This window comes from Colobus angolensis, unplaced genomic scaffold, assembly GCF_000951035.1.
Source record: "Colobus angolensis palliatus isolate OR3802 unplaced genomic scaffold, Cang.pa_1.0 Scaffold278, whole genome shotgun sequence".
Taxonomy (NCBI): Eukaryota; Metazoa; Chordata; class Mammalia; order Primates; family Cercopithecidae; genus Colobus; species Colobus angolensis.
In genome coordinates this window covers 366,275-387,625 of record NW_012116021.1, presented here as the reverse complement: position 1 = coordinate 387,625, position 21,351 = coordinate 366,275, and the positions used below count along the sequence as shown (strand labels likewise).

Sequence of the window (21,351 nt, the reverse complement as noted above, 5' to 3'; positions counted from 1 at the left end):
CACTGCAAGCTCCGCCTCCCGGGTTCACGCCATTCTCCTGCCTCAGCCTCCCGAGTAGCTGGGATTACAGGCACCTGCCACCACTCCCGGGTAGTTTTTTGTATTTTTTAGTAGAGACGCAGTTTCACCGTGTTAGCCAGGATGGTCTCAATCTCCTGACCTCGTGATCCTCCCGTCTCGGCCTCCCAAAGTGCTGGGATTACAGGCTTGCGCCACCGTGCCCGGCTAAATTTTTTCACCTGTCAGATAAGATTCTCTTTTAATAGATACTACATTAGTCATGCCTGTGGTCCCAGCTGCTTGGGAGGCTGAGGTGGATAGATTGCTTGAGCCTGGGAGGCAGACATTGCAGTAAGGTGAGAATAAGATACTACATTTTATCATCAAAATTATGCTTAGCTTCACTTTTTTTTTCTTTTTTTTCTTTTTTTTTTTGTCTTTTACCTTGCAGCTCCAGCTGAAAGGATTAGCTTCACTTTTAAACATTTTTGGCCAGGCGTGGTGGCTCACGCCTATAATCCCAGCACTTTGGAAGGCCGAGGTGGGTGGATCACCTGAGGTCAGGAATTTGAGACCAGCCTGGTGAAACCTGGTCTTTCCTAAAAATACAAAAATTAGCTGGGCGTGGTGGCACACACCTGTAGTCCCAGCTACTCAGGAGGCCGAGGCATGAAAATCACTTGAACCCAGGTGGCGGAGGTTGCAGTGAGCCAAGATCATGCCACTGCACTACAGCCTGGCTGACAGAGTGAGATTCTGTTTTAAAAAAAAAAAAAATTGACCATCTTAACCATTTCTAAGTGTATAGTAGCATTAAGCACATTCACGATGTTGTGCAGCAAATCTCCAGAATGTTTTCATCTTGCAAACTAAGCCTCAGTACCCATTAAACTTAGCTTGACTTTTGATATGTAATTTTTTATGTGTTTTCTGTTTCCTTTCTGTTTTATTAACATGAAGTTTCTGGACCAGTAGAGCTGAAGGAACCCAAACTTGGACTGAAGTGACTCTACTAAGGTAATGCCTCCTTTTGATATCCTGCCTGGGCCAGTGGCAGACCCCTCTCCCTGACAATGCTGGGTCCAGGGCTCTAGGCAGCCAGGGGAAGATGAAGACAGGCCCTAATGTCCCCCTTGAAGGGTTGGCCCTGGGCACTTACACACACATTGGCACCATCCTCACCCAAATGTTTCTATGTGTGACCAGTTGGAATCACTATGGAACATGGAAAAGCTTTTCCCACAAAAGAAGTTGTCATCTTTGAAACCCTGAGCTCTCTCATGCATTGGAACTCAGGTATGATTTTCTGGAGGGCAGTTTGATGGTGTGCATCAAAAACCTGAGCCATGGGAGTTTGAGACTGCCTGAACAGCATAGCAAGTCCCTGTCTCTACCAAAAATAAAACAAAACAAAACCAAAACCTGAGCCATGGACCTACTCTGACCCAGTGGTATATCAGGATTTTATTTTAAAGGAAAATAAAAATGTGACATGTTCAGTGATGAGTGTGTGAGTGTATAGGATGTTCATTGCCACACTGTGTATAATAGAATGGAACTAGCTACAACCTATATAAACAGGTGAAGATTGGTTTAAAAGTCAAGATCTGTCTATGTATGAAGATGAAGCTAAACAAAAATTGTGATTTTTCCTTAGGCATTGTAACAAAGGGTTATAGTTTATCTTTATTTTTTCTCCATTAAAAAATTTACTCAATATATGTAATTTTTAGAAAGAAAAAAATAGTTGATATATATGAGACATAAAATGTGTATGTGTCTGTGTGTGTGTGTGTGTGTGTATGTGTGTGTGTGTGTGTGTGTGTGTATTAGTCTGTTCTCACGCTGCTATGAAGAAATACCCGAGACTGGGTAATTTATAAAGGAAAGAGGTTTTATTGACTCACAGTTCTGCAAGGGTGGACAGGCCTCAGGAAACTTACAGTCATGACAGAAGGGGAAGCAAACACATCCTTCTTCACATGGCAGCAGCAAGGAGACGTGCAGAGCAAAGAGGGAGGTAAAGCCCCTTGTAAAACCATCAGATCTCATGAGAACTCATTCTCATGAGAACAGCATGGAGGTGACCACCCCCATGATTCAATTACTTTCCACTGGGCTCCTCCCACAACAAGTGGGGATTATAGGAACCACAAGGTGAGATTTGGGTGCAGACATAGCCAAACCATATCTATCTATCTATCTATCTATCTATCTATCTATCTATCTATCTAATTTTTTGAGACAGAGTTTCACTCTTACTGTCCAGGCTGGAGTGCAATGGCGCAATCTCAGCAGTGCCGGGTGGCACATGCCTGTAGTTCCATATACTTGGGATGCTTAGGTGAAAGAATCCCTTGAGCCTGGGAGGTCAAGGCTTCAGGGAGACATGTTCACACCACTGCACTCCTGCCTGGGTGACAGAGTGAGAACATGTTTCAAAATAAAATAGGCCGTGGCTGGGCGCGGTGGCTCACGCCTGTAATCCCAACATTTTGGGAAGCTGAGGCTGGTGGATCACCTGAGGTCAGGAGTTCAAGACCAGCCAGACCAACATGGTGAAACCCTGTCTCTATCAAAAATACAAAATTAGCTGGCCATGGTGGCAGATTCCTGTAATCCCAGCTACTTGGGAGGCTGAGGCTGGAGAATTGCTTGAACCTGGGAGGTAGAGGTTGCAGTGAGCCAAGATAGCGCCACTGCACTCCAGCCTGGGTGACAGAGTGATAAGTAAATAAATAGGCCAGGCACGGTGGCTCAGGCCTGTAATTCCAGCACTTTGGGAGGCCGAGAGGGGAGGGTCACCTGAGGTCAGGATTTCAAGACCAGCCTGGCCAGTATAGTAAAACCCTGCCTCTACTAAAAATACAAAAATTAGCCGGGTCTGGTGGCGGGTACCTGTAATTCCAGCTCCTTGGGAGGCTGAGGCACGAGAATCACTTGAACCCGGGAGGTGGAGGTTGCAGTGAGCCAAGATCGTGCCACTGCCCTCTAGCCTGGGCAGAGTAAGACTCTGTCTCAAAAAAATAAAAAATAATCTGGGCATGGTGGCTCATGCCTATAATCCCAGCACTTTGGGAGGCCAAGGTGAAGGAATCACTCGAGGTCAGAAGTTCAAGACCAGCATGGCCAACATGGTGAAACACCATTTTTACTAAAAATACAAAAATTACCCAGGTGTGGTGGTGCGTGCCTGTAACCCCAGCTGCCCAGGAGGCTGAAGCGGGAGAACCGCTTGAACCCGGGAGGCGGAGGTTACAGTGAACCGAGATCACTGCCACTACACTCCAGCCTGGGTGACAGAGTGAGATTCCATCTCAAAATAAATAAATAAAATTAAAATGTCTAGAAGTGGGTTACCATCATGTGTTTTTCATCTTTTATGATTATTTTAGGTCATAAATGGCTTTTCCACATGATTCAAATGAAACTTCCTATTTGCTACCTCCAAACAATGAGGACTGGGACGGGCAAGCCATTCCTGACTTTGTTTATGGGCAGAAGGATCTCATGGCAGAAGGGATTCAGTGGCCAAGGAATGCACCTGGCATCCTGGAAGCTCTGCCACAGTCTCCATTTGATGCTGCACTCTGCTCTGCCTGGAAGCAGCGGGTAGAGCTGGGGCTGTTTCGCTACCGCCTACGGGAGCTACAGACACAAATCCTCCCCGGTGCGGTGGGTTTCGTGGCTCAGCTGAATGTGGAGCGTGGTGTGCAGAGGAGGCGCCCACAGACCATCAAGAGCGTGAGGCAGGCATTTGACCCTGAACAGTTCAACTTCAACAAGATCCAGCCCGGAGAAGTCCTCTTCCGTTTGCACCGGGAGCCTGATCTCCCTGGGACTCTCCTGCAAGAGGACATCCTTGTGGTGATCAATGTCAGCCCCTTGGAGTGGGGCCATGTGCTGCTGGTGCCTGAGCCTGCCCGCGGGCTCCCCCAGCGCCTGCTGCCGGGTGCACTGAGGGCGGGGATTGAGGCTGTACTGCTGAGCTTACACCCGGGCTTCCGTGTTGGCTTCAACAGCCTGGGAGGCTTGGCCTCCGTGAACCACCTCCACCTACATGGCTATTACCTGGCCCACAGACTGCCCGTGGAGCAGGCGCCAAGCAAGCCCCTGGACCCTGGAGGCCATTTGCATCTGCTCCAGGGCCTCCCAGCTCCGGGCTTCCTCTTTTACACTCATGGGCCAGGGCTTGACTTGGAGTCCTTGATAGGCAGGGTATGTCGGGCCACTGATTATCTGACTGACCATGAGATTGCACATAACTTGTTTGTGACCCGGGGAGCTCCACCAGGAAAGACATCACCTTCCTCAGCCCTCACAGGGGTCCGAGTAATTCTGTGGGCCCGGAAGTCCTGCTTTGGGATAAAGGATGGTGAGGCTTTCAACGTTGCCCTCTGTGAGCTGGCTGGGCACCTCCCTGTCAAAACATCCCAGGACTTTAGCAGCCTGACAGAGGCAGCTGCTGTGGCCCTCATTCAGGACTGTCGGCTGCCCCCATCCCAGGCAGAAGAGGTACAGGCAGCACTGGTGGCCCTGATGTCCCAGGAAGAGCAATAATACTTCTGGATGTATTTATGTTCTTTTCTTCTTTTCTTTTGAGATAGGTCTCACTCTGTCACCCAGGCAAGAGTGCAGTGGTGTGATCCCGGCTCACTGTAGCCTCGACCTCTGGGGCGGAAGTGATCCTCCCACCTCAGCCTCTTGAGTAGCTGAGACTACAGGCATGCACCACCACACACCTGGCCAACTTTTTTTTAACAATTAGGTGATTTTGTATTTTTTTTTTACATAGGGTTTCACCATGTTGCCCAGGCTGGTCTTGAACTCTTGGGCTGAAGCAATCCTCTCACCTCAGCCTCCCAAAGTGCTGAGATAACAGGATTGAGCCCTTGCACCTAGCCTGGATGTATTTCTTTTCTTTCTTTCTTTCTTTTTTTTTTTTTGAGACAGAGTCTCGCTCTGTCACCTAGGCTGGGGTGCACTGGCGCGATCTCAGCTCACTGCAACCTCCACCTCCAGGGTTCAAGTGATTCTCCTGGCTCAGCCTCCCGAGTAGCTGGGACTACAGGCTCCTGCCACCACACCCGGCTAATTTTTTTGTATTTTTAAAAGAGAAGGGGTTTCACTGTGTTGGCCAGGCTGGTCTTGAACTCCTGACCTCAGGTGATCCGCCTGCCTCGGCCTCCCAAAGTGCTGTGATTACAGGCATAAGCCACCGTGCCCAGCCTGGATGTCTTCATTTTTTACCTGATGTGTCCCTTTCCAGAGTGCTGCCCATCATGGTCATTTGGACATTTATTTTCATGGCTGCCTTCTCACCTATTTCAGCCTAAGAAGAAGGATAAAGAAACAGCTAATAATGATCTTTTTAAAGGGGAGCTGATAATGGTCTCTTTAAAGGGGAGAAAGCCTAGAAAAATTCTACTGAGTCAGACGTCATGAATGTATCTGCTACCTCTCCGCGTTCTTGATCAAGCCCCAGTGGTGTTAAAAAGGAGTGTGTGTGACAGTTACACACTCCCGACTTTATATTTGGACTTTGTCTTTCTTTGATATCAAATGTTAGCAAGGTGATAGTGCATGTGCCTCCAGCACTGAGCTGCCATTTCTGTTCTCAGCCTCTCCGTTTATTCCCCTTTGCTCACCACTTATTTTTATTTCTTCATCCCTGCTCCACCCAAATGCCCCCCTCCACTTTCCCAGCCACCTTGAGCTTTCCTCTAGCCCCCAACACTGAGTTGAATGCTCTTCACTGACATCATCTGATGTGAAAACACAGTGTCATCACAATTTCCCAGGTACATGTCCTTTTTTTTTTTTTTTTGTAAGGCTGGGTGCAGTGGTGCAATCACAGCTCACTGCAGACTGGAACTATTGGGCTCAAGCTACCCTCCCACTTCAGCCCCCTGAGTAGCTGGGATGACAGGTGTGCACCATCACACCTGGCTAATTTTTTTAGTTTTTTGTAGAGATAGGGTCTTGCTATGTTGCCCAGGTTGCTGTCAAACTCCTGGCCTCAAGAAATCCTCCCACCTTGGCCTCCCAAAGTGCTAAGATGCCACCACACCTTGCTTCAGTGTTTTTTGTTGTTGTGTTTTGTTTTGTTTTGTTTTTGACACATGGTCACTGTTACCCAGGCTGGAGTGCAGTGCTATGAACACAGCTAACTGTAGCCTCAACCTCCTGGGCTCAAACAATACTCCCATCTCAGCCTCCCTAGTAGCTGGGACCACAGGCATGCGCCACCACACCACGCTATTTTTTGTGGAGACAGGGTCTTGCCAAGTTGCCCAGGCTGGTCTTGAACTCCTGGCCTCAAGATCCTCCCACCTCAGCCTCCCAAAGTGCTGAGATTACAGGCATGAGCCACTGCACCTGGCCTGAGTCTTTTTTTTTTTTTTTTTTTTTTTTGAGATGGAGTTTCGCTCTATCGCCCAGGCTAGAGTGCGGTGGCGTGATCTCGGCTCACTGCAACCTCTCCCGGGTTCAAGTGATTCGGCCTGAGTCGTCTTAATACCTCCATTAAAAAAAGGGGATGGAGACTGACAGTTTGTAATTTGTTCAAAGTCAGACAGCTGGAGTCGGGACTGCAGCACAGACAGGTACCAGAAGATGAGCTGGGACAATGTGTGCTTGTGACTGCCTCTCCAGTAAGTGGTTCCCATGGTAGGTAGTGCTGTCCTTAACAGTTTGCCCTCCCTGAGCCCCAGCCAGTCTTTCCCAAGCACTTTAGAAGCTCCTCTTGATGTAGACACAAAATCCAGAGCTAAGTCGTCGTTCCTCTGTCTGCATCTGAGTCAATGTGGGAAATTTCTTCTTTATCTCGTTGCTTTATTCTGCCCTGTTAACTCCAGAGATTTCCACACTGGTTCCAGAGGAACCAGTCAGTAGACACTATTCTAAGAGAGTATGTGGGTGTGAAATCCCATTTTCCTTTTAGCTCCCTTAACTTTTACACAGCAAGTAAAAGAAGTCTTGGGTTGGCCGGGCACAGTCGCTGACACCTGTAATCCTAGCATTTTGGGAAGCCAAGGCAGGCGAATCACTTGAAGTCAGGAGTACAAGACCAGCCTGGCCAACATGGTGAAACCCCGTCGCTACTAAAAAATACAAAAATTAGCCAGGCGTGGCGGCAGACGTCTGTAATCCCAGCTACTTGGGAGGCTGGGGCAGAAGAATCACTTGAACCTGGAGGCAGAGGTTGCAGTGAGCCAAGCACAAACCATTGCACTCCAGCCTGGGTGACAAGAGTGAGACTGTCTCAAAAAAAACAAAAAAAATTGCTGAATGGTAGCAATTCAGGCAAGAAATGATGGTCCAGATCCTAGAACAGTCCCTAGAACACTAAATTGTTTGTTGATGCAATGAGTGTCCTGGAAGTCAAGGGACTGCAGAACATTTCCAGGAGGACCATTTCTTTCTTTCCCTTTTTTTTTTTCTTCTTTTGAGACAGAGTCTTGCTCTGTCATCCAGGCTGGAGTGCAGTGGCACAGCCTCGGCTCACTGCAACCTCTGCGTCCCGGGTTCAAGCGATTCTCCTGCCTCGGCTTCCTGAAGAGCTGGGACTACAGGCGCGCACCACCACACCCAGCTAATTTTTATATTTTTAGTAGAGACGGGGTTTCACCATATTGGCCAGGCTGGTCTCGAACTCCTGACCTCGTGATCCACCCGCCTCAGCCTCCCAAAGTGCTGGGATTACAGGCATGAGCCACCGCACCTGGCCAGATATTTGTTTTTTTAAATACGAGTTCTCACTCTGTCACCCAAGCTGGAGTGCAGTGGCATAATCATAGCTCACTGCATCCTCTTAACTCCCATGCTCAAGAGATCCTCCCACCTCACCCTTCCTAGTAGCTGGGACTACAGGGCCAGCCACCCAGCCTGGCTGATTCTATGAAATATTTTGAGGAGATGAGGAAGGGTGGTATCTTTCAAAGTTCAAAGTGATTTTGGAATATAAACAATTTCTTTGGGTTGAATTACATAGAAGTTTATCATTAACCTATGTTCCTGAACTATGAAACATGAATATGTGGGCAAAGAAATAGTTTATCTTGATAGACAATAACAACAAAAACAAAGTCTATGAATTAGAGAATGTCCATGCCTTTTTAGGCTGGGCGCAGTGGTTCATGCCTGTAATCCCACCACTTTGGGAAGCCAAGGTGGGCAGGTCACTTGAGGCCAGGAGTTCAAGATCAGCCTGGCCAACATGGCAAAACCCCGTCTCTACAAAAAATACAAAAATTAGCCGGGCATGGTGGTGCACACCTGTAGCCCCAGCTACTTGGGAGGCTGAAGTGGGAGGATTGCTTGAGCCTGGGAGGGTAAGTAAAGTTGCAGTGAGCTGAGATCACACCACTGCACTCCAGCCTGGGCTACAAAGCAAGACTCTGTCTCAAAAAAATAAAATAATAATAATTTTTTAAAAGTTCATGTATTTTTAAGTGTTCTCTAGATTTAGCCACACAGTATAATTTTAGGGTGACGAGTTGAGCTGAGTTGGGTGGAGGTGGTGAGCAGAAATCAAAGTGGGTGGATGTCAGGAAGAGAAGGTGGCAGTGAAGGAGCACTGTGATCAGGAGATTTTGTTATTCCTTAATGGAGCTATCTCAGTCCACCAGAGGGAAAGCCTTGAAAGGCACATGGCCTTACGATGGCTGTCATTCTTTTTTTTTTTTTTTTTTTTGAGAGGGAATCTCGCTCTGTTGCCCAGGCTGGAGTGCACTGCAAGCTCCGCCTCCCGGGTTTACGCCATTCTCCTGCCACCTCGCCCGGCTAGTTTTTTGTGTTTTTTAGTAGAGACGGGGTTTCACCGTGTTAGCCAGGATGGTCTCAATCTCCTGACCTCGTGATCTGCCCGTCTCGGCCTCCCAAAGTGCTAGGATTACAGGCTTGAGCCACCGAGCGCGGCCGGCTGTCACTCTTGAATGCATACGCAGTGCTAGCTAAACTTAGAGTTATTAAAGAATTGAGCCCGGTGTGGTGACGCGCTCCTGTAGTCACAGCTACTGGGGAGGCTGAGGCAGGAGGATTGCTTGAGCCCAGGAGGTCCAGGCTGCAGTGAGCTATGATGGTGCATTCCACTGCACTCCAGCCTGGGTGACACAGCATGACCCCATCTCAAAAAAAAAAAAAAAAGAAAAAGAAAAAAAGAATTGAGGGAAGGCAAACAGCTCTTTGTCCTGATCATATGCTTGGCCAAATTCCTTGGCCCGGGGTTTAGGGAAAGATGGGAGTGCGGTGAGAACTGGCTTCGAAGCAGGAGGGCTGCAAGTCCCATGATGCACCGGAGGAATCTGGCCTCCAGGCTGGCCAGCTCCAAAGGGCAAATACTGTTACCCGCCCCCCGCCCAAGATGGCCTCGGCCGGCGACCAAGAAGGTGTGGCTGCAGGGAGGCCCCGCCCCCAGAACGCTTCTCCAACGGGAGCTGCCCTCGTGTCCATGGCAACGGCAGTGGCCACGGGCTTGCTTAAGGAAGCCCTGCCCCTGCTGCCGCCGCCAGGGCCGCGGGGAGCTAGGAGTGAACCCCTGCGGGGGAGGAGGTTCCCCCTCGCGATCGTGGGGACAGCCAGTCCTGTGAAACGAGGAGGCGGTTCCGGACGCCCAGAAACGCCCAGGGAGAACTAGAGCCGGGGGAAGAGGGGACATGAGCGGCCAGCTGAGTGCAGCCCCAGGCCGCTAGGGGCGGACCCAGCAGTCCCTCAGCTCTCCTCGGAACCATGGGTGGGCAGTCTCCACTGTCACAGCCCAAAGAGTCTCAGCCATCGGGTGCCTGTCCCTAATGTGTACACGTGCAGAAAATGAGTCCTGGGACAGGGAAAGGGCCAGTGTAGGGGGCTTTTGGTCTTCAGCTGTATTTTATTTTATCTATTCATTTATTTAAAGACTCTTGCTCTGTCGCCCAGGCTGGAGTGCAGTGGTGTGATTTCGGCTTACTGCAACCTCCACCTGCCAAATTCAAGTGATTCTGTTGCCTCAGTCTCCTGAGTAGCTGGGACTACAGGCAACGCACCACCACGCCCAGCTAATTTTTGTATTTTTAGGAGAGACGGCCTTTCCCCATGTTGATCAGGCTGGTCTCCAACTCCTGACCTCAAGTGATCTACCCGCCTCAGCCTCCCAAGGTGCTGGGATTACAGGCGTGACCTACTGCGCCCGGCCTTCAGCTGTATTGTGTTGTGTTGTGTTGTATTGTATTGTATTTTTTGAGATGGGGTCTCGCTCTGTTGCCGAGGCTGGAGTGCAGTGGCGCGATCTCCGCTCACTGCAACCTCTGCTTCCCGGGTTCAAGCTATTCTCCTGTCTCACCCTCCCTCAAGCTATTCTCCTGCCTCACCCTCCCGAGTAGCTAGGATTACAGGCACGTGCCACCACGCCCAGCTAATTTTTTGCATTTTTAGTAGAGACGGGGTTTCACCGTTCCAGCCAGGATGGTCTCCATCTCCTGACCTCGTGATCCACCCACCTGGGCCTACCAAAGTGCTGGGATTACAGGCGTGAGCCACTGCGCCTGGCCGATTCAGCTGTATTTTAAAGTGAAGGTCCCCCCAGCACTGCCAGCCATCCTCCTTCCCAATCAGGTACAAAAGAGCCATGGTCATGGCCCATACCATCTGTGTCCAACTACTGAAGGCACCCCTGTGCATTGTATGATCCAGTGTGATCCTGGATGATTGGGGCTTGTCATCAGGGAAACCACATCTCACTGGTATCTTCCACTCCCATGCACCTCCACCTACCTGGACACATCCCATTCCTCAGTGAAACTGTTTTGTCCTGAAGGGGCAGCAACATTCCTTTAAAACAGCATGAAGGTCGTTCTGGTGGATTCCTTCAGGCCTTCTAGGGCCTGAGGGAGGTCTGATATACACTTCATTCCCACCTCCCAACCCCTCAGAATCTGAGAGAATGGAGCCGAGTACCTGTAGGACCAGCGAATCAGAGGAAGACTATGTTGAGGAAAAGGAATCTGAGAAATGTGTTAAAGAGGAAGCTACCATCCCCTCTAACTCTTCACAGCAGGCTCTCTTAAAAGCTGACTCTAAGGCATTAAAAAATGGGGTTCCCTCACCCATTATAGCCACAAAAATTCCGAAGAAAGTCATAGCCCCAGTTGACACAGGCGACTTAGAAGCTGGGAGGAGGAAGAGAAGGCGGAAACGCAGGTAACTATTCCCTAGATCCCCTCAACTGCCCAGCTCTAGGGAGTCACCCACTGGCCTCCCTTCAACATTTGGGGGAGCTGGGATCTAAGATCTTCCCTTTAGCCTACAAAAGAGGACAGGAAATGCTGGAGCATCATTAACCCTTTGATACAACAGAAACAAAATTCAGAACTATTTAGACTGGTTCATTTTGGAATCCCAGCCTGTTTATATCGTCCTGTTCTTTCTTTTAAGTGGCTTCTAGAGAAAAGGAATTGTGTTGTGAATTTGTTGGTTGTCTCTTCATCTGGGTGCCTATCCTTCCCTCCCACTCTGCCTGATTTATGCTATTCCTCCATTCTAGATCCCTGGCCATCAACCTGACCAACTGCAAGTATGAGAGTGGTAAGCACCCAGCCCGTCGCTCACACTATGGTCCATAACAGGGTGCCTACAGCCGCTGCTCTTCCTCTGGAATGGACCCCCGATCAGGCTTCCAGCCCCTGGGGCCTGGCATGCTTGCCTATAACCTGTACTGAGCTTCCTAGGTGTCCTCTGCCTCAGACACTGGCAGCCGAGACATTGCTGTTACAGGCAGTCTCAGTGTTAGGGAGGGTATCTTCACAGTAAACAAGGAAAAAAAAAGTCCAAGAGCCACCAGTCACCACTGCCCACCCTTCCCAGATTCTATTTATTTATTTTTGAGACAGCGTCTTGCTTTGTCATCCAGGCTGGAGTGCAGTATTGCAATCATAGCTTAATGCAGCTTTGAACTCCTGAGCTCAAAGCCATCTTCCTACCTGAGCTTCCCAGTAGCTGGGACTACAGGCCTGCACCACTATGCTCAGCTAATTCTTTTTATTTATTTATTTATTTTTGAGACCACGTTTCACTCTTGTTGCCCAGGCTGGAATGCTATGGTGCGATCTCGGCTCACTGCAACCTCCACCTCCCAGGTTCAAGTGATTTTCCTGCCTCAGCCTCCCAAGTAGCTGGGACTACAGGCCTGCACCACTATGCTCAGCTAATTCTTTTTATTTATTTATTTATTTTTGAGACCACGTTTCACTCTTGTTGCCCAGGCTGGAATGCTATGGTGCGATCTCGGCTCACTGCAACCTCCACCTCCCAGGTTCAAGTGATTTTCCTGCCTCAGCCTCCCAAGTAGCTGGGATTACAGGCATGTGCCACCACACCTGGCTAATTTTGTACTTTTAGGAGAGACGGGGTTTCTCCATGTTGGCCAGGATGGTCTCGAACTCCTGACCTCAGGTGATCCACCCACCTCGGCCTCCCAAAGTGCTGGGTTTACAGATGTGAGCCACAGTGCCCAGCCTGCCCAGCTAATTCTTAAATGTTTTGTAGAGACAGAGTCTTGCTATGTTGCCCAGGCTGGGCTTTAACTCCTGGACTCAAGTGATCCTCCAACTTCAGCTTCTCAAAGACCTGGCATAACAGGCAGGAGCCACCATGCCAGACCCTTCGCAGATTTTACCAGTGATGAGACAAGCTTAAAAGTTTTTTCAAGGAAGATTTGAAGGGACTTCAACAATTAAGAAAAAAAAAAAATCTCCAGCTAGGTCCTTCCCCTGATATTCCCTCTGGCATCTTTATAAGGAGCCACCCAAGTGTGGAGTATGAAGTGCCAGTGTGACCCCTACCTATAGGCGGCTCTCCAAGCCACAAACATCCCTGATTGAGGGATAAGACTGACAGGAGCAGCCGGGCACGGTGGCCCACGCCTGTAATCCCAACACTTTGGGATACCAAGGCGGGCGAATCTCCTGAGGTCAGGAGTTCAAGACCAGCCTGGCCAACATGGCGAAACCCCATCTCTACTAAAAATACAAAAATTTCCCAGGTGTGTTAGTGGGTTCCTGTAGTCGCAGCTATTGGGGAGGCTGAAGGGAATCGCTTGAACCTGAGAGGCAGAGGTTGCAGTGAGCAGAGACCACGCCATTGCACTCCAGCCTGGGCAACAAGGGAGAAACTCTGTCTCTAAAAAACAAACAAACAGAAAACCAGGTTCTAGTTTTCTCTGCTAGGTATTTTGGAAGGGCCCTAACAGCCCCTAAGAACTTGAAATTGCCATGGGGTAACTAAAGTACGGGGCTGAGGCGAGAACTACCTCCCTCTTCAACCTGCCCTCAGGTCAGGTGTATACCTTACCTGACCCAGCTACACAGTTCCAGAGCTAGTTGCTGGTGTCCATGCTGGCACCACTGATCTCCCTGTCTCTGCAGTGCGTCGGGCAGCCCAAATGTGTGGCCTGAAGGAGGTGGGGGAGGATGAAGAATGGACTCTGTACTGGACAGACTGCTCTGTCTCACTGGAACGAGTCATGGACATGAAGAGGTTTCAGGTACCCATCTCCTGGCCTGAGAGCCTACAGGGGCTAGGGCCCCAGAATGACTTTTCCAACCTCCTTGCCCAGGCACCCAACACTGCTACTCTTTGTGGCTGTGCCCTTGTGCAGACAGGAAAGAGCACCCCCCAGGGTCTTCTTTTCCAGTGGAAAGATCTCCTCTTGGAGATCTTGGGTTTCTGGAATTACCGGAAGGAAGTGTCTGGTGGGCACATCCTATCTCATTATTTGTGCTTTGCTTGGTGGCATCTGTGTGTAGCTGGCCCTCTCCAGGGTGGGTGAGCTCATCTTAGGGAGAATACTGGGAGGCAGCTTCAGAGCTAACATCAGGGCCAGCTGAATGATCCAGCCTTCTAAGCAACTTAGCTTAACATTCCACATCCATTAGGAGACTGCAGGGTCCTGCCTGGTGGCAAGAAATTCAGGAATGATCCACTGGGGTCCACAAGAATAGAACTGCCTTGTGATATTTTTATTATCCTCTAATTGGGTGTTTGTGGTGATCAGCAATAAAATAATTTTTGGGTCTGCAGGCTTATTCTTTGGGGAAGCCAGGCAGGAAGTTGAGGAAATTAAAACCTGTCCCACGACTAGTCTTGGGAGAGGTGCCCAAGAGAGAAAGCAAGTGCTAGAAGTTCTCAAGAAGCTCCAAAGGAGGTTGGGCGTGGTGGCTCACACCTGTAATCTCACCACTTTGGGAGTCTGAGGCGGGTAGATCACTTCAGGTCAGGAGTTCGCTTGAACCCAGAAGGTGGAGGTTGCAATGAGCAGAGATCATGCCACTACACTCCAGCCTGGGTGAGTGACAGTGAGACCCTGTTTTAAAAATAAAAAAACAAGGCCAGGCACGGTGGCTCACGCCTGTAATCCTAACACTTTGGGAGGCCGAGGCAGGCAGATCACAAGGTCAGGAGTTCAAGACCAGCCTGACCAACATGGTAAAACCCCATCTCTACTAAAAATACAAAAATTAGCCAGGCGTGGTGGCACACACTTGTAATCCCAGCTACTTAGGAGGCTGAGGCAGGAGGATCGCTTGAACCTGGGAGGAGGAGATTGCAGTGAGCCAAGATTGTGTCATTGCACTCCAGCCTGGGCAACAGAGCGAGACTCCATCTCAAAAAAAAAAAAAAAAAGTTCCAAAGGAGGGGCATTTGTAAAATGAGGATAGCAGGCTGGATACAATGGCTCATGCCTAAAATCCCTTTGGGAAGCCAAAGCAGGCAGGTTGCTTGAACTCAGGACTTTGAGACCAGCAACAGGCAAAACTCAGTCTCTACCAAAAATACAAAAAGAATTAAAAAATTAGCCAGGCATGGTGGTGCATGACTTTAGTCCCAGCTATTTGGGAGTCTGAGACAGGAGGATCTCTTGAGCCTGGGAGGCAGAGGCTGCAGTAAGCTGAGATCACACCACTGCATTCCAGCTTGGGCAACAGAGGGAGACCCTGTCTCAGGGAAGGGGGGAAAAAAAAAACGGGATGAGGATAACAATAATTAGCAGCATTCATTGAGGACTTACTGTACAACAGACCCTGTGTTAAATGCTTTTATATTATTAGCCCATTAAATCCTCAAGAACAGCCCTGAGCAGCAGATATCCCTTGGTTAGGACATGGAGAGTGAGAAATACTAAGTTCATACAGTGAGTGCAGCCAGTGACTGGAAAAGCCAGTGAGAGAGCACTTAGTGTACTCTTTGTGACTGTCCCCCTGTGCAGACAGGAAAGACCACCCCCAGGGTATTCTTTTCCAATGGAAAGATTCTCCTCCTGGGTCTCTGGAATTACCTGAAGGAAGTGTCTGGTGGGCACATCCTATTTCATTATTTGTTCTTTTTTTTTTTTTTTTTTTTGAGAAGGAGTCTCGCTCTGTCGCCCGGGCTGGAGTGCAGTGGCCGGATCTCAGCTCACTGCAAGCTCCGCCTCCCGGGTTTACGCCATTCTCCTGCCTCAGCCTCCTGAGTAAGCTGGGACTAAAGGCGCCTGCCGCCTCGCCCAGCTAGTTTTTTGTATTTTTTAGTAGAGACGGGGTTTCACCGTGTTAGCCAGGATGGTCTCGATCTCCTGACCTCGTGATCCACCCGTCTCGGCCTCCCAAAGTGCTGGGATTACAGGCTTGAGCCACCGCGCCCGGCCCATTATTTGTTCTTTGCTTGGTGGCATCCCGGATGCTGCCACCCACCCGGCAGGACAGAGCAGCCAGGGGTTTCTGGCAGGCACCAGGGCGATGCCACACCCTCTGTGGGTGCCATGGTACCACATTCCTTGGGGCTGGTTCTTAGTTTCCTTTTCTCTTTTGTGTCTTTTGGGAAATGCTTTCGTCTCATTGTCTGCTTTGTGCTACCACGCATTAGTTATTGTTACAGGACTAGGCTTGGTGGTCTGAGGGATGTTAGAAGGTGGACTGTGGAAGCCACAGTCTTGGCTAGGTACATCCTTTCTCACTGCCCCTCATTTGCTGAGCTCAGTGTGGATGTGTGTGTTGGGTAGGAGTCACAGAAGGTTTTCTCACCTGCCTCAAGGAATCTTCCTATTTTTGCCCTTGAGGTCCTCGGTGCAGTGCTTACCTCTACTGTGACTTCTCCCTTAACCTTCCCAATCCTCCTCCACTGCTTCCTGGGATGCCCAGGTGCTAGGAACTGCCACTTACTCTGGGGGCTCGTACTAACTGGCTGTGTTTCAGAAAATCAACCACTTCCCTGGCATGACAGAAATCTGCCGTAAAGATCTGCTGGCTCGGAACCTCAACCGCATGCACAAACTCTATCCCTCTGAATACAACATCTTCCCCCGCACCTGGTGCCTCCCTGCAGAGTGAGTGGGTCTGGCTTCCATGCTGAGATACCATGGGGAGGAAAAGGGTCGTTCTCAGAGTTCCCTCCAGGCTCTGGTCTTGTGACCTAGGAATGTCTCAGAGGGATGGAAGTGGAATGAGACAGTTTCAGCTGGTCAAAGAAAAGAGGGTCGGGTCTGAGACTGAGTGTTCCAGGAAGAGCATGGACTAGATAGCAGGAAGAGCTCCATGGGGCCGTGGGAAAGCCATGATACACAGAAACCTTTTGACCAGGCCTTCTCTACACATAGCTACGGGGACTTCCAGTCCCACGGTCGTCAGCGAAAAGCCCGCACATATATCTGCAAGCCAGACAGTGGCTGTCAGGGACGTGGCATCTTCATTACCCGAAATCCCCGGGAGATCAAGCCAGGAGAGCATATGATCTGCCAGCAATACATCTCCAAGGTGAAGGATGCCTCAGGACCATCAGCCTTCCCCAACACCCAGCACTGGGCTGCCTCGTCTCTCCCAAAAGCCAGGAAGGAAGCTGGTCCTAGGCTTCTACCCTTCCCACTAGCCCCATTTTCCTGGAAGCAGTATCCAGCCATGGTTCAGAACCAGCCTGCCTAGGGTTAAATCTCAGCTTTCCACTTCCCAGATATGTGACCTTGGGCAAGTTTCTTACCCTCTCTGTGCCTCTGTCTCTTTATTGATTGATTGAGACAGAGTCTCGCTGTGTCGCCCAGGCTGGAGTGCTGTGACACGATCTCAGCTCACTGCAACCTCCACCTCCCAGGTTCAAGCAATTCTCTGCCTCAGCCTCCCGAGTAGCTGGGATTACAGGCACCCACCACCACGCCCAGCTAATTTTTGTATTTTCAGTAGACACGGGGTTTCACCATCTTGGCCAGGCTGGTCTTGAACTCCTCACCCTGTGATCCACCCTCCTCAGCTTCTCAAAGTGCTGGGATTATAGGCATGAGCCACCGCGCCTGGCCTCTCCTCATTTATTAAGTGGGAGTAATAACAGTAGCTACTTTACATGGTTATTGTGGAAATTCAATGAGCTGTGTATGTGAAGCACTTACAACAGCTCATAGTAGGCACTTCAAACGTATTATTATTCCCTCATGGGTTTGTGTGCTCCCAGCCCTTCCTCATTGATGGCTTCAAGTTTGATATGCGAATCTACGTCCTGATCACATCCTGTGACCCTCTCCGGATCTTCATGTATGAGGAGGGCCTGGCCCGTTTTGCCACCACACCCTATGTGGAGCCCAGCCATAACAACCTGGTAAGGGGACTGGGAAGCACTCTTCTTTTCCACTACCATGAGTGCTGAGGTTCTCTAGAGAAACATGGTAGAGAGGTTTGTCACTGTCACCAAAGAACAAGGAATGAAGTCAGCAAGAGCTGCAGTATCTAGCTGGGAGGCAAGTGTTTGGTAGGTGGTAAATGAGAAAAGGTCAGCACCTGGAGGAGCCCAGCACACCCTCTGCCCCAGGATCGTCCAGAATAGCAGTCCTCTGGTGGACAGAGACAGGAGACAAGAGATCCTTGGGAGGGGCGGGGAGTAAGAAGGCAATGAAGGGCTGGAGAGGACGGCCACATGCAGTCTGAGACCACAGGGCCACTCTCCCTCCACAGGACAAAGTCTGCATGCACCTGACCAACTATGCTATCAACAAACACAATGAGAATTTTGTCCGGGATGGTACTGTGGGCAGTAAGAGGTACTCGCTACTCCATTTTCTCCTGCTTCCTCTGCTGTTTAGCCCCATAGTCCCAGTAGCCCATGAAACCGAGCTGGCTCTTGGGAGGCCAACTGGCCAGGGAAACTCAGCCTTTATAGACCCTGTCCTGTGCCTGCACTTTGGAGCTCTAAGTGCAGCCCCAAACCCCACCCTGGTAACTAGTCCCTGCTCCAAACTGGTAGCAGCCCTTCAAAGCCCAGGCATGCAATTAGGGTTAGTGTGAGGGAGCCTCCTGCCTACAGCCTGGCCCCAGTGGCCTAGAAACTGGCCTTCCTCTGAGCACTGGGCCTCGCAGGAAGCTGTCGACACTCAACATCTGGCTGCAAGAGCACAGCTACAACCCTGGAGAGCTGTGGGGGGACATCGAGGACATCATCATCAAAACCATCATCTCAGCCCATTCTGTTCTACGCCACAACTACCGAACCTGTTTTCCCCAGTATCTGAATGGAGGTACATGTGCCTGTTTTGAGATCCTTGGTTTTGACATCTTGCTGGACCACAAGTTGAAGCCCTGGCTGCTAGAGGTGAGGATTATCTCCTAGGCTTTGCAAAACCAAGGTCCAGAGGCCTCCTTGAATAGGACACCTGGGACAGGGGTATACTCAGGTGTGGCACACAGAATGGGAGATGTGAAAACCCTGGGGTGGGTGGGAATCAGCAGAAGGCATAAGATCTCTACCCTTTTGACCTGCTGAGTCAAATCTTGGTGGTTTTTGGCCTCTACCATAGGAATGCACGTTGGGATCCCCAATGCCCTAATGTAAGTTTTTAGGGACACACTATCTAGAGAGGCAGGCCAGCTGATTTGCTCTCACTGGTCTGTGAATTGGAGATCTCTATGGCAGAGTTTTGTGGCCTTGGAAGCCAGAGCATCCAGCCTCCCTGGCTGAGGCCATGGGAGAGGAATATCTCAGACCCTGCAAGAGGCTACCACCTGCTCAGGTGGTCAGGGAAAGGGGTGTATAATGACTCTTCCTGGCAGGTAAACCACTCTCCAAGCTTTACCACTGACTCACACCTTGATCAAGAGGTAAAGGATGCACTTCTCTGTGATGCTATGACCCTTGTCAACCTCCGGGGCTGTGACAAAAGGAAGGTGATGGAGGAGGATAAGCGGCGAGTCAAGGAACGGCTTTTCCAGTGCTACCAACAGCCACGAGAATCGAGGTGTGCTAGGTGTCTGGCATGTGTTTAGTTCTTCATTATTCCTGAGACTAAAAGTCCTCCTTTAGATGGAGAATGTGGCCTGGGGCTGATATGCTATCAAAAGCAACTTTTTGCATAAATAATATGTTCATATTTGCATTAAAAAATCACAGGGCCAGGCTTGGTGGCTCATATCTGTAATCTCAGCATTTGGGGAGGCCGAGGCAGGAGGATTGCTTGAGCCCTGGAGTTCAAGACCAGACTGGGCAACATGTGAGACTCTGTACCTAAAACACAAAAGAAAAACAAAAGAATAAATAATTTAAAAATAAAAAAATTAGCTGGGCATGGTGGCGTGCCTGTATTGCCAGCTACTCAGGAGTCTGAGGTGGGAGAGTTACTTGAGCCCAGGAGGTCAAGACTGCAGTGAGCCGTGTTTGCACCACTGCACTCCAGCCTGGGTGACACAGTGAGACCTGGTCTCAAAAAAAAAAAATCATGTATCATAGATATGTTACAATTTTAAAAATACAGGGGATAGTCTTTCTCCTCCCCTTCTCCTCCAGGTACTCAGTTTTACTCTCTGGAGCCAATCAACATTCCTACTATCATGTGTATATAGTAAGCATTTAATGGATATGTATTTATACAAAATATTTTTCTCCCTGCCTACCCAGACAGAGGCATAACTTTCACACTGTCTGCACCTTGGTTAGCAATGTATTTTAGAACCATTCTCATGTTAGCACATAAGGAGCTTTCTGTGGTTTGATTAGCTGGTTTGTTTTTCTAACAAAGCTCCTTTAGAAACCAGTTCCTGAGAAACTTTGTAACAAAGAAACACAGAAAACAGTTTAGTCATTCAATAATAGAGAATCATTTACATCTGTGTTGGTTACCCATTGTTGTTTTCTTTGTAAAATGAGTTACAAACATGGTAATTGGTTACCAATACTAAAATTGTAATTTGTTAATGACATGTATGTTACCACTATGACCGCATTGCTCTTCCCACTTGCATTCCAATATGCAGGGGGCAGTGTGTGTTTGATTCCCCATGAGAGCCACAGGGCCTGGGACACCGTAAGCACTCAGATGTCTGCGTGATGAATGGGAGTGAAGTAGAACTGTAAATATACTGGCTATTCCCACAAGACTGGACTGTGTACCTGAGGGTCATGAAATGTGTCTTTCAATAAGGAAAAATGGTTGAACAGTACTGGACTAAATAAACAAAATACAATCGTACACTAGAGTACTAGGCAGCCATTTAAAAATATTGTGGCCAGGTGTGGTGGCTCATGTCTGTAATCCCAGCACTTTGGGAGGCCGAGGCGGGTGGATCACTTGAGCTCACAAGTTTGAGACCAGCCTGGGCAACATGCAAAACCCTGTCTCTACAAAACATACAAAAATTAGCCAGACATGGTGGTGCACGCCTGTGGTCCCAGCTGCTCAGGAGGCTGAGGTGAGAGGATGGCTTGAGCCTGGGAGGCCAAGGTTATAGTGAACTGAGACTGCATCACTGCACTCCAGCCTGGGTGATAGAGTGAGACCTTGTTTCAAAATATTAAATTAAAAAATAAAATAAAAATATTGTTGTATTATTTCATTTTCATTTAAAGAAAGCAAGCAAGCGGTCAGGCGCAGTGACTCACGCCTGTAATCTCAGCCCCTTGGGAGGACAAGGCAGGCAAATCAGGAGGTCAAGAGAGTGAGACCATCCTGGCCAAAATGGTGAAACCCCATCTCTACTAAAAATACAAAAATTAGCTGGGCATGGTGGTGTATGCCTGTAGTACCAGCTACTCGGGAGGCTGAGGCAGAAGAAGTGCTTGAACCCAGGAAGCAGAGGTTGCAGTGAGCTGAGATTGTGCCACTGCACTCCAGCCTGGACGACAGAGCAAGACTCTGTCTCAAAAAAAAAAAAAAAAAAAAAAAAAGGAAGGACGGATGGACGCACAAGCTAGTGAATGGCAGAGCCAGGATTCAAAGTCAGGAGGTCCTGCCTTAGATCCATGCTCATAATCAACAGGCTAATTGCATAGTAAGATTATGGGAGACTTTATCTTCTTTCTGCTCTTCTAAATTTTCTGTAATGAACATATATTACTTTTTTCTTTTTCTTTTCTTTTTTTTTTTTTTTTTGAGAC

At 49.2% G+C, this 21,351-nt stretch overlaps 2 protein-coding genes across 2 annotated transcripts in view; both read left to right on the top strand.

Moving 5' to 3' along the window:
* Positions 1-4,574, top strand: part of GDPGP1 (GDP-D-glucose phosphorylase 1) — a 7,868-nt gene extending 3,294 nt beyond the window's left edge. The window contains exons 3-4 of the mRNA XM_011948288.1: positions 961-1,017; positions 3,396-4,574. Coding sequence (XP_011803678.1) covers positions 3,403-4,560 — 1,158 coding nt within the window. The 5' untranslated portion in view covers positions 961-1,017; positions 3,396-3,402 and the 3' untranslated portion in view covers positions 4,561-4,574. The remainder of the gene's footprint in view (positions 1-960; positions 1,018-3,395) is intronic.
* A 4,883-nt stretch (positions 4,575-9,457) lies between these two features.
* Positions 9,458-19,371, top strand: LOC105516195 (tubulin polyglutamylase TTLL13). The gene is made up of 10 exons (XM_011948289.1): positions 9,458-9,733; positions 10,908-11,175; positions 11,519-11,559; positions 13,398-13,516; positions 16,203-16,333; positions 16,604-16,760; positions 17,446-17,589; positions 17,943-18,028; positions 18,345-18,576; positions 19,035-19,371. Exons 1-10 carry the CDS (start codon positions 9,730-9,732, stop codon positions 19,245-19,247), a joined length of 1,395 nt encoding a protein of 464 aa, XP_011803679.1. The 5' UTR covers positions 9,458-9,729; the 3' UTR covers positions 19,248-19,371.
* The last annotated feature ends 1,980 nt before the right edge of the window (positions 19,372-21,351 follow it).